At 47.5% G+C, this 12,938-nt stretch overlaps 1 protein-coding gene across 2 annotated transcripts in view; it reads right to left on the bottom strand.

The window, feature by feature from the left end:
• Nucleotides 1-1,424: 1,424 nt before the first annotated feature.
• The window catches only part of ZFYVE26 (zinc finger FYVE-type containing 26), a 59,148-nt gene continuing 47,634 nt past the window's right edge, over nt 1,425-12,938 (bottom strand). For both annotated transcript variants that reach the window (XM_058567168.1, XM_058567167.1), the window contains 7 exons: nt 10,563-10,760; nt 9,665-9,864; nt 8,713-8,854; nt 8,354-8,413; nt 6,951-7,133; nt 6,286-6,330; nt 1,425-3,461 (listed from right to left, as the gene is read on the bottom strand). In XM_058567168.1, coding sequence (XP_058423151.1) covers nt 3,258-3,461; nt 6,286-6,330; nt 6,951-7,133; nt 8,354-8,413; nt 8,713-8,854; nt 9,665-9,864; nt 10,563-10,760 — 1,032 coding nt within the window. In that variant the 3' untranslated portion in view covers nt 1,425-3,257. The remainder of the gene's footprint in view (nt 3,462-6,285; nt 6,331-6,950; nt 7,134-8,353; nt 8,414-8,712; nt 8,855-9,664; nt 9,865-10,562; nt 10,761-12,938) is intronic.

Consider the following 12,938-nt stretch of genomic DNA (forward strand, 5'->3'; position numbering starts at 1 on the left):
AGAAATTGGGTGAGATCATGTTTCTGGGGAAAGGAGATAATGGTGGCAATGCCACTGTCCTCAGTTCAAGTATCATAGTACAAACACACACTCCAAGAGGGTGGCAAGAAAACAATTTAAGCCAAGATTGAGTTCAACTTTCCCCAAAGACTCTACACCTGGTTTCAAAGATTCAGTTTTGGGGCCGGCCCGGTGGCGCAAGTGGTTAAGTGCGTGTGCTCCGCTGCAGCAGCCCGGGGTTCGCCGGTTCGGATCCCGGGCGCGCACTGATGCACTGCTTGTCGAGCCATGCTGTGGCGGTGTCCCATATAAAGTAGAAGACAGGCATGGATGTTAGCTCAGGGCCAATCTTCCTCAGCAAAAAGAGGAGGATTGGCATCAGATGTTAGCTCAGGGCTGATCTTCCTCACAAAAGAAAAAAAAAAACATTCACAGTTTGGTTGATAGTAAAAAGATATATAGAGTTAAAGATTTTATTTATTTTTATTTTTTCCCCCAAAGCCCCAGTAGATAGTTGTATGTCATAGCTGCACATCCTTCTAGTTGCTGTAGGTGGGACACGGCCTCAGCATGGCCGGAGAAGCGGCGCGTCAGTGCAGGCCTGGGATCCGAACCCGGGCCGCCAGCAGCGGAGAGCGCACACTCAACCGCTAAGCCACGGGGCCGGCCCAGATATATAGAGTTAAAAAAATGACAAACTGCTTTCAAAAAAATTTCAGAGAGCCATTTTTCATCCATCAGACTGGCAAAGACCTAAAGTTTGGTAACTTGTTGGGGCCAGGGTGTGGGGCAGCAGGCACTGTCCTACACTGCTGGTGGGAGAGTTAATTGCTATGACCTCTTTGGAAGGCAACTGGCAATATTTACCAAACGCACGTATCCTCTGACCCAGGGTATTCTGGACAAGACAATTCATTGCAGCATAATTTGTAGTGGCAAAAGAAGGCAACCACCTAAAATGTCCATCAATAGAGACTGTTAAATAATTATGGCATATCTTCATGGTGGAATATTTTAGTCATTACTGCTTGTTTATGCATAAAATAGCTTGGAACTATACACTAGAGACCTGGAACACTGGTGGCCTCTGGGGTGGGACTGGGCTGAGGGGACAGAGCCGGGAGGGACTTTTCACCTACCTTCTGTACCTGATGAATGTATAACCTATCTCCACCCCCGACCAAAGTAAAGCAATAAGTTTCCTGGTGGTAGAGAGAACATTAATAGTTTTTAACACACAGGAAACTTGAGATAAATCTTAACCAAGGAGACATTAGCTATGATGGGAATGATTTAGAGAAGTTTGAAGAGTTGAAGGCCATCTGATCTTGCCCATCCACCTTTTCTCTCCACACAGAAAACAAGGCAAAAAGGAAGGAAGGGTGAGAGCCAGACAGCACAAAGAAGTCACGAAGCCAAGAAACTTGTAGGACAGACACTTTATTGTGGATTGCTTGTGGTAAAATATTCAACCCTTCAACATGTGCATTAGTTTGTTTTTTGCTGGAGACCACAGCATGATGCTCAAAGGCCTTGAGTCTCATCTTATGTCAGTCTAATCAATGGTTGTCTATTTTATAGTTCAACTAGGTAGAGCAAAAAGTCAGGAAATTCTCGTCTTAACACCCCAAATTAAGGGCTGCAAGATGTGCAACCCACTCATATAAAGTGCTTATGTTCAGTGCAAAAAGGGCAGACTCAGAAGGGCAAGCAGATGCTGGGGAATGAGGTTTCCTGGGAGACAGATGCATTCTATGACTCAAAGAGGAAAAAGCCACTTGTCAAAATTCCCCCCAAAAGGATCTAGTATTCTCTTTGCAGTCTTTCCTCTCTCTAACAGGACCAAAACTTTGCATCTGACAGATGCCCATAAGAGTTATTTTACTATCAAAAAACCTGCTTCAGGGTTTCTCAGCACCAGGGATACTTCAGCTTCCAGTTCCTGTTTGTCTCAGCAGCAAACGTGAGATCCACAGGCTGAGCTCCGGCCGGGGTGGCTCAGAGCTGCAGAGCTTCTCTAGGCCTCTTATTTGCAAATCCAAGTCACCGGCTATGACGGATGCCTTCTAAAACGTCATCACATCTCGGTGGGAAAACAAGCCAGTGCTTATTAAAGGAGCACTTCACCTCGTTTTCTACCAACTGCACAGGATCTATTCATTGCCCCCTTGTCCTAACTCTTGTCCACAGGCCAACCTCCAAAGCCAACCCTTGACCCTCTGTTATGACAAAGCAGCGCACTGCCTTCTCAATGACCCTGGGTCTCTGCAGATCCATCCTGCTGCCCTGAAGAGACTGAAGCAGGAGAGATGTGGAAGTGGTTCCTAACCAATTTAAGTGGCGCAAATAGGACTGTAACCCAAACAGGCAAAGTCTAGCCTTTCAGTCCTAGGATCCTGGCTACTATTTCTCTCCCCAGACTCTCAAAGAGGGGGCCATACTCTCATTGTGCAGCAGGGATAGTCAAAAAGGCCGGCTCTGTGCTTGCAGGCAGTGGCCTGCATTCCTGTTCGGAGAAGTTTGCCTTGCTCTCCCTGCTGGATGAATGTGATGGTGCCCCTCTTGCCCATGGGTGGGGCTCCAGACCTGATTACTTGTATGTGCACCCACAGCTTTCAGATGCTGGCACCTGAGGACACTTCCGTTCAGACGACCTTCTGAAGACTCACAGTAACTCCTTGTGCTTGTGAGAGGAGACACTTGGAACAGTTTTAATCCATAGGTAGCACTTGCCCCAAGGCCATCTCTGAATTTGGGGAAGGGAAGGAAGGGAAAAGAGGCAATGCTTTTGGTGCTGCTGTATAATTCCCCATAAAACCCTTCTAGCTGCGAGGAGCTACTGGAGTGTCTCCACACGGAGGGGCTGTGTACAAACAGGAGGACCCGGGTTAAGAACCAAAACGCAGGGCAGGTTTTCAGAACGGCAGAAGTCTAAAGTAAAGTGCCTCTTTACAGTGGGGAGAGTTTCGTTTGTTCGGAAATGCTTGGGTGTAAACATGAGTGCACAGGAGCGTGCACACACACTCACTCGCTCTGAGGTAGAAAGAACTGGCCATCTCCAGACAAACACACACAGGTTCCACAATTTTACAGAAACATGGCACTTGCGTGAGAGGTCCTGTCCTTGCCCAAGATGGCAAGTGGGGTCCAATCCAGCTCTTTCCGGCCTGGGGCAGCCAGGGAAGTCCCACTGCACAGCAGGAAAGAGGTGGAGGGCCTCTCCATCACTCCTGTCCCACAGGCCCCGTGGCCCACAGTCACTTCCTGGAGCCTGAGCCATGGGCACCCCGGCTGTGGCTCGTCAGAAGCCACTGGGCGCAGATGTCTTGCACGACTGCATCCCCGCTGCTCTTGGCGGCCTGCTGCACCTGCTGGACGAGGACCGTAGCCCGTGAGTGTTCTTGCTTCACGGCAATCAAGTAGGCAGAACGCAGTTTGCAGCATGTCAGGTAGGCCTGAACCTGGCAATGGGGTAAAGGAGACAGTGGAAAGGAAACCATCACCGATGAGTCACCAACAAACACACAGAGCTGCGTCAGAGAGCTCGGGCAGATGAGGTCTCACTTCTCACCTGCAAAATTAATAATTAGGTTCTTGCCTTTTATTAATTATAGCAACTCTTTAAATATTCTGGCCCTAAGCTATTACATTGCTATTTTATAGAGTAAAAAGTTATTACAGGGGCCAGCCTGGTGGCATAGCAGTTGTTCACATGCTCTGCTTTGGCGGCCCAGGGTTTGCAGGTTCGGATCCCGGGCACGGACTGAAGCACTGCTTGTCAAGCCATGCTGCGGCGGCGTCCCACATAAAAATAGAGGAAGATGGGGGGCCGGCCCCATGGTGTAGCGGTTAAGTGCACGTGCTCTGCTGCTGGCGGCCCGGGTTCAGATCCCAGGCGCGCACCGAGGCACCGCTTGTCAGGCCATGCTGTGGCGGCATCCCATATAAAGTGGAGGAAGATGGGCACAGATGTTAGCCCAGGGCCAGTCTTCCTCAGCAAAAAGAGGAGGATTGGCATGGATGTTAGCTCAGGGCTGATCTTCCTCACAAAAAATTAATAAATAAAAGATAAAAAAAAATAGAGGAAGCTGGGCATGGATGTTAGCCTGGGGCGAACCTTCCTCAGCAAAAAGAGGAGGAATGGTATCGGATGTTACCTCAGGGCTAATCTTCCTCACACAAAAAAAAGTCATTACAATTAAGCTAAGAACTTCAAAAAGAAGAAAGCAGGCTGGCCACTGGCCACTGGCCACTCCCTCCGAGGCACTCCTCCTCACTATCCCAGCTCTCCAGCTTCCTCCCAGCTTCTGAGTCAGCACTGTCACTGGCCACAAGTTGTGCTTTCAGTTATTTGGGTGATTACTTGACTGATGTCTGTCTCCCCGACTAGACTTTAAGCTCCATGAGGGCAGGAACAGTGTCTGCTTTTTCTACCCCTTGCATTCCTGGTGCCTAGCACAGGGCCTACCATGTAGTAGGTTCTCAACAAACATGCATTCAGTGGGTGAATGAATGCATATTCAATGCCTACAATGGGCTCACAGATCCCCCTTCTCTATTTTTATGTTTTCAATTCTGCTGAATTTAAAATCTTTTAACAGGAAACTTGGGGAAGAAAATGCATACACACAATTAGAAAAGATCTAACTCCAGGGCGACTTGTTTGGATCAGAGGTGGCTCAGTTTCGGGTGTGGAGGGGTGTCTCTCCTACCCTCTGGACACCCTCTGTCTCATGAATCCTCAGTGTGGTGGAGACGAGAGCCCCTTCCTTTCCTGGCCCCGACCTCACCAGCCCCTGGCTAGCCAGTGTTCTGGGCCAGCGAACAGCAAGGCCCTCACGAGCTGCCGCGGAGCTTCCACTAGCAGCTGCCTTTCTGCTGTGACAGTCCTCTTGGTGGTTGGAGGTGACTCTTCTCCCTTCCTGTTTCAGGGCTCCATCATCTTTTTTGTTTTGGTCACTACAGTCTTCCATTCCTAAGCTCAATTACAGATAATCTTCTACAGCTAGAAGATGTCGGGCGTGTTCTGAGCTCACTAAAAGTGATCGAGTCCTGACGTTAGCTCTCACCCAGGCCTTCTGCTCCACTTAGCACCTGCTGACATTAAATATATATCACAAGTTGGCAGGCAAAATTCCTCCCTAGAGAAGGAGGGCATTTTGGCAGAAAGTCTGGATTAAGAACTGAAGGAAGCTGGGTTTTGGCAAGGGTCTCATGGCCTGAGATCACTCAAGTGCATTAGAATAGCTGCTGAGAGAAAAAACTTGAAAAAGTAGTAATGACTGTCTAGATTTTAGTGCAAGTCTTTCCTATGGACAAACCCTCTGTCCTGTTGAGCAGGAGGCTCCCTGAAGGCTTGGAAAAGGACTGTAGTCTGGGAATCAGGGAACCTGGGTATCTGGTCTGGCTGTCAGGTTCTCACTCTGGTTCTAGAAAAGTAATTCTCCACATTTCAGAATTCAGTATTCCATCCTTTCCATAGGATCTCATTAGGATGTTGCAGAAATAAATGAAGAAATATTTAGAACATGTTCTCCCTAACTCCTTAACTGAAGAATGGCCTGCAAATTCAGTCCAAGGATTAGCAATCCTGCCACGGGGAGCAGCTCTGTGGTGTGTAAGAAACTGTTTGCCTCACATTCGTTTTCTTCATGAGGGACTCAGCTGCCAGATCATTCCACTTCCGGTGGCCAGGGCAGTCTGGCTTGGTTTTCCCATGCCTCTCCTGGCCCAGGAGCTTTCCTCCAGATGGCAGGTGGATTGAGCCTGTGGTGAGCCACAAACGAGAGCAGCTGGCAGCAGCTTTCATTCTGGCTGGCACTCCCCGCAAAGACAACGTGAAACAAAGGTTCACTGACTTCCTCCCACACGTGGAAGAGCTCATGGGCCTCAGGGGAGAGGCTTGTTCTGGAGAATGAGACACAATGGGCATTTGTGGGTCAAAGGGTTGGTTGATTCAGTCAACCTGAATCCCCACTGAGGGATTCCCAAGGGCTCTCTGAGAGAAGACCTCCACAGGAAATGAGATTCAAGAGCAGCCTAGGACATGTTTGTCTTGGGGACAAAGAAATGGGAAGGCAAAGGCTCATGTAGTCAATGTTCACATGTACCCTGTCTATTTTCTCCCTTCTACACTCCCATCTGGTCCCATCTCCACCTCTGGATAAGAAAGAGCTGAGATACAGGTTGTATGGAACTGCCAGGGAAGCAAGGGATAAAGATGACAAGGGAAGCCCAAGGTGCTCTTCATGGGTATCACTGGAGTTTGGAGACAACTCTGCTCACCTTGTTGTCATCATTGTGTATCGCCTGGATCAGGCCCTCCAGCTCCTGTGCAGAACAGAAACACAGCAGTCATGAGAGGGAGAAGAGCTCCCAGCGCGGCAGCCAGGGCCCAATACAGTCTCAGCCCAGCTGTTCTGACTCCAGAGGGGGATGCCTGCCCGACTCTTCTTTATAAACTTAACTCCTGCTATAAAAGCAACAAAGGAAATATAGTGATAACACTAAGCTTGGGAATTTGAGGAGGAAGAACAGCTCCCAAGAGGCCTGTCCTTGGCCTTCATGAACGGATGTGACTCTCTTCACCCCACAAAGAAGCCACAGGGGGACAGTTTTAGAGGCAACATGCTTCAAAGGCCATCTGCAGGGCCACCCTGCCCTCCTCTACAATCACAGGGAGAAACAACTCCGTCGGCCCACAGACACTTCCAGGTGCAAACAACATTAGACAATGGGATGTTGAGGGGCACCTTCCAGTATAGAGGTTATCACCATGAACTTTCTTTCCAGGGAAGGATTGATTAGAGTGAGGCCATTGTTATGGAGGTATCAGAAAGATAAAGGAATATTGCAGTTTCAGGTACATTATGGGGAACAGAAAAATAAAGAGCGGGATGTGAAGACACTGAAACGGATGGAGGAGCTGAGAGGTATGGGAGTCAGCACACCTGGGGTGGAATTCTCTTGAATGCTTCCAAGCAGTTGAGGAGGATGGTGTCCCCATCACTTTTGGCTGCCATGCCTGACTCACTGACACACTTGAGCAGTTGTCGGATCTCACCGTATTTCTCCCTCTCCACCAACTGCCGAGCGGCTCTGCAGTAGGTCATGGCAGCATCCAGCTGGAAGTCCTAGAACAGAACATGGGGAGATGGGCTTAGGGTGGCAGGGGACATCAGCCCCAGGAACGAAGGCAACATTTAAAAAGCTCCCACTACACTTGGTGTAGATAAGCCATATTGATTGCAGTCACAACAGAAAACATACATATAACAAACAAACAATAAGCAAAAAGTTCCTCTTTGGAGTTAGGCAGCCATTTAGGAAGCATCCATAAAAATCATAACCTCAATATCTAAAATGGTAGATCTGCTGGCTGCCATGTCATTTTCTGAAAATATTCTAATAAAATTCCCAGGACTAGTTTATTCTCTCTCTAATGAGTCACCTTTCTCTTGGGAAAGGGATATTGGGGGCTGGTATTTGCTGCCCGGGATGCTTGGTGCTCCATTTAAGAGATGCCTTAGTTTTTGGAAACAGACCATCCACCAAAAGACTGATGTGCTGGAATCTACCGGATAAACACTTAAAGCCTGGTCTGGGACCATCTTTGCTATAGGGTCGGGAGGAGCTGCTGCTCTCCCTGCCTACCAGGTATATCTGTGTACGGAGAGCTTTGCCCAAGTGAAAATGGGTGGGAAGAAAGAAATCTGACCAATCGTTCATGAAGCCATTGATCCTTGAGACATGTATGCGTTCAAGACCCTGCCTGCCCAGAGAGTGACGGTCCTTACGGGGTCTGTGTGTAACTGTGTGGTGGGGGTTGGTCTGGAGAGACTCTGCCACTTGTGGTTTCAGTGCCCTGCTCCAGCCTCTGCTACAGCACCACAGACACACCTATGTCCTCTTATCACAAGCAACAGAAAATGTACTCCCAGACATTTTCTGCCAGCTACTAGACAGACAGAGAATGGAGAGGCAGCCCTTGCTGCCAGCGCCCCAGCCTGCTGCACAGAAAACACTCCCTCCTCACCCCCAGCCACCTCCTCCAGCCCTGCGAGGGCAAGCAGAGGCTCTGCAGGGACACGGCTGTGGGGAACTGTCCTAGATCTGGTTTCAGGTATTGATTGATAGCTGTTGACGAATTTGTCATTGGTTACTTGGTTTTCGGCAGAGTGGCCTAGAGTCTTGAATATGACCCAGTTCTGTAATAGCCACCTCCCTGATTTCATCCTTTATGTACATAAATCTGCTTTTCTTGGGATAAAGGTTTTCTTAAGAATAATCTCCCCTGGAACTGTGACCAGGTGCTGATCACCTTCAGCATAATCTTGAGTCATCCCAGTCATACCTGCAGAACACGGAATGCAATTCCAAAACCATCTTCTACATTTTTCCCTCCTAGCATCACCTGAAAAGGAGAGGGAAATAGGCTTAGAGAAGCAACAATTACTGGAGTAGGTCCTCAATCAAGAATGAGGGCCCCCATTTATTCAACAAATATTTGTTCAGAATCCGTGAAGTGCCAGGCACCAGGGATACAAAAGTAATCAAATGGACTTGATCTCCAGCCCTCGTGGCTCACATTCTAGTGGGGACGCAGCCATCAAACAAAGAACTGAAATAATGACTAAATGACTACAATTGTGATGAGGGTCCTGAAAGAGAGGAACAGTCCAGTCCGCTAGAGGTCTGAAACATTGTATGTACCTTGCAGGCAACATCCATTTTCATATGGTTATTTCCAAACAGGGTTGGCAGAGGCAAGGTGGAGATTTGAGAAGTCCCAGCGCTTTCACACCGATGTAAGAACCTGGTCACTTCCATCTGCAGCTGAAGTGTGTTCATGTGCCTACGGTGACAGGAGATGCACCATCTAGCCTCCTGAGGGGCTTCAGGAGGGACTAGGGCCGAGCAACTGAGAGATCACAATAAGATGGCAACGGAAAAGGCAAAAGACATGATGCGGAGGGAAAAGCGATCCAAAATACCCTCTGAGCAGTTATGATAAGACAAAAACGGGTAGTCTAGTGGTGCCCGGTACAAACTCATAATAGTTAAGATGCTCCATGGAGCTGGATAAGGTCCTGTCCTTGAATCAGTAAGTATTTACAGAGCATCTATGTCCTGCTAACAACAACAGAGGTCACGAGAGACGTGAACCCTGCCCTCACAGAGTTCATAAGCTAAAGTAGAGATGAATCAGGAACAAACTCATAAAAAATATCTAGCGATTGGGCCTATGAAGACAACAAATGGTAGTGGTGGAGCATTTACTTTAGATGTTATGTTCTAAGCAGAGGGATTGGCAAGCCTAAAGGCTGAGAGGAGGGAAGAACTTGGTGTGTTGAGGAACCCTCAGGAGGCCAGCGTGACTGGTGCTCAGCAAGGAAGAAGAGAGTAGCATGAGATAAAGATGGAGATGTGGGCAGAGGCCAGATAACACAGGACCTCCTCTGCCTGTTATAAGGGGTTCGGAGTTTAGTTTGACTGTACCATGTTATCCCAATCCTCCCCCCCTCCTCTTCTCCCACAAATTCCTTGAGACACTGCCATCCAGGAATGATTCAGGGATGCGGGAGAGCAGCTTTATCACCAACAGACAGACACTCAGTTCCAGCCCTTCTGCCCCACCCTAAGTGTTCCCTGAACCCCGAGCTACCTTGACACATCAGCTGTGGTCATCTTCTTTCGGAAGAAGGTGGTTTTCTTCCTTCTAGTGCCGTGGGAGGCTTCTTGGAGGTAGATCTTCAGGTGGTCCTTGGCCTTAAGCAGCCACGAGAGCTTCTCTCCTAGTTCCGTATATGTCTTTGCTTTGTGAGTGAAGAACCAAATACAGGTCATGGCAGCCCGGACTTGGTCCTAGAAGAGGAAAATGAATGTTCAGGTCAAAGGAGACCAGGGAAGCTGGAGGGTGGGAGTGTGAGAATTCTGATCTAATTCCTGGCCATGGAGCCTGGTTGCCACTACCCACTGCCATCAGCAGCTGTACAACGATTTTGTATCAGTTACTCCTAGGCCCAAGAGATCCTAAAGGGAACCGACTGGCTGAGCTCTTAGGCAGGACATTATTCCACCACAGAAGAGATCTTAAAAAGGATACTTCAGATTCTACATTTAACTTGGCTTCACTCTTACTTTGGCATTAAGTAACTCAATTTCTCTGTGATTTAGCATTGGCAACCCTCAGACAGATTGGGAGAAACCTGTTACCTCTCCCTTCATGCATCTTCTCTAAAAACACTTCTCCATCATTCCTTATGAATTCTGCATTCATGCCTCATGCTTATCTTGAAACTGCCACATACCTCTTTTTCACCTTTATATTCCTTAAATTCTGAAGAATGCCATTACTGATAGGATTAAAGTTTGCCTCTGGGATGAGGATGGAAATCCTCATATTATTTAACAATGCTAGAGAGCAACATGGATTTGCTCTAGGCTGGGTTAAATAGCAAGGCCAGGACCAAAGGGCAGTCTTGTTCCCTCATCTTATGCAGATTCCCCAAATGGCAGGGGGTCAGTGACAGAGGTAGAGGGCAGGAAGGGGCTGCTATTACCTTCATAAACTGCTGCAGCTCGTACAGAACGTGGTAGTAGTTCTTCTTCTGTAAATGTTGGCAGGCAGCAATCAAGTACTTTCCCCAGCTCTCCAAAGTGGGATCAATGGATTCCAGCAAGTTTTCCAAGGTGTGTAGCTTCCCACTTTTATAGCTTGGCTGGAAAATGCCTTCTATGAAGACTTCTGGAGGACTCTCCTGGAGCAGAGCAAGGCAAAAAGTCAAAAGTGCCACACGTACTAATCCCCTTGCTTCTGAAGCTCATCTGTGGTTCGGAGACCCTGAGTCATAAACCACCATCCCATACTCATAGAAAAGAAAATCATTTGGGCATTCAGACTTTAGACTACGAGTAACTAATGGAGGAGAGAAAAGGGTGGCTATAAACTCAGGGTAGTGTAACCATGCCAGCCTTGTAGCACTGGGCACATGCTGTTTAGGAGTAGAGAAGACCTGGGCTCTGAGAACATCCACAGTGGGCGAGGACTCCTTTCCTGATTCTGGCTGTTCCTAACTGAGAAACCCAGACCTAACCTAAAATTTGTAGGATAGACTTTAAGAAGCAGGAAGCTCCATAGGAAAGGTGGAATTCCTCAAAAGAGCAACATCTTAAGAACTTCCATTTCATCCATTCATCTATCCATTCATTCGTTCATAACTGGCACCAGGCCAGGCACCTAAAGACACAGAAAAGTAAAATACAGGCCTTCTTGGTCCAGAAAGAAAGACACAACTGTAAACAAACAGCTGCAGTCCAGGGAAACAAATGCAATAACAGAGCTATGTCCTAGTACAATGCAGTGAAAAAGGAAGAGGTCATTAACGTTGCTTGTGTGTTCTGAGAACGCTCGACAGAGAGGGTCTGAATGGACCAATAGGAGTTTTCTAAGAAAACAAGGAGAGGCAGGGCATTCTAGGTAGGGGAAGAGCCCAGGCAGGCTCATGGGGGTAAGAAAGTGCATGGAACAATCAGGAAAACATAGTAATTCGGTAAGTCTGGAATATAAGGAATAGACAGGATTTGTGAAATTAAACTGGAGAAATAAGGGGGCCTGATCCTGGTGGGTCCTGTATGCTAAGGAATGGGGACTTCATCCTGTGGCCATGGGGACCTACTGAAGGTCTTTTACAGAGAAACAACATGCATTATGAATGCCATAAATAACATGTGTTATGTTTTAGAAAGATCACTCTGGGGCAGTGTGGCAGTTAACGGGGTGAAAGAGCAGGGAATAAGGCTAGCAACAGAATACCATGTTCTAGGCATTCAGTCACAGTTTTCACAATGTTTTTTTCTGTTGTTCCCTACCTGCTTGAGAATTAAGGTAAGAGATTTCAGTTCAAGGGCAACTGCCATTACAGGGGATAAAAAGGCGGCTTCTTTCCTAGCTCCGACAAATGTAAACAGGGGCAATGCTGTGATCAGCTTATACCAAGATAAGTAAGTAAGCAGCTTAACTCTCTGGACTAGGCATCAGTTGGAAGAAACAGAACTGGGTGATTTCCATGCTCCATTTGTGCTTGGGAGAAGCAGCTTGACCTCAAAACTCATTTGGAAAGCGAGGAAAAGGAAAAAAGTTAGCAATTAAATTCCAAATAACATAACTTTTACATTATTCTTGAGACCTGGTTAGTAGCAAAGACACACAGTCAGTAGCTAAGGCAGCTGAGAAGACATTTTTCTTTCACTGTCCTGTAAGGGTGTGGTTTCCATGATTCTGAACTGTTGACTTCCTGTGGAGCAACCCTAGAAGATGTCTATTTGTAAACGTTCATTGGCTGCCATTTTGAAATTAAAGTACACCTTGGGCTCCTTTAATTTTATAAGAAATTTGGTGCGAATCAGCCAACTCCCCAGGAAGTTTTCATGGAACATTCAGATAAAAGAGGGAATGCCAAAAGGTCATGGTGAAACAGAGTCCTGACTTTGGCTCCAAAGAAATAGTCCACTTCAGTGGTGCCTTTGCTCCTGTGGAAGGAGGGCAGAGGATGTCAGAGGGAAAAAGGAGAGCACATTCTCCTTTCATTAGATATTTGAGGCCCAAATACAGGATCTATGCCATGGGTGCTTCCTGGCCCTTGTAGTAACAACTCTGAGTGGACGAGCAGCTGGGTCAGCAGTGGGACACAGCCCTAGGGCAGGTGGGAAGTGTGTGGAAACAGAGAGAGGTTAAGCAATTTTCCCAAGGTCACACCTCTTATACCAAGCATCTCATTCCAGAGACCATGCTCTCAACTACTATTTGATTCTGCTCTAGGTTTTGGGAGAAGGGAAGAAATTTGTCATTGCCAGTCAGAAGGTTAATTTGGGATCCAGGTTAAGACTTATTGCAGCACACTCACCAAATTGTGACTTGTGTAGACAGAATTTTCCAT

Source organism: Diceros bicornis, chromosome 24, assembly GCF_020826845.1.
Source record: "Diceros bicornis minor isolate mBicDic1 chromosome 24, mDicBic1.mat.cur, whole genome shotgun sequence".
In the NCBI taxonomy this organism is placed as follows: Eukaryota; Metazoa; Chordata; class Mammalia; order Perissodactyla; family Rhinocerotidae; genus Diceros; species Diceros bicornis.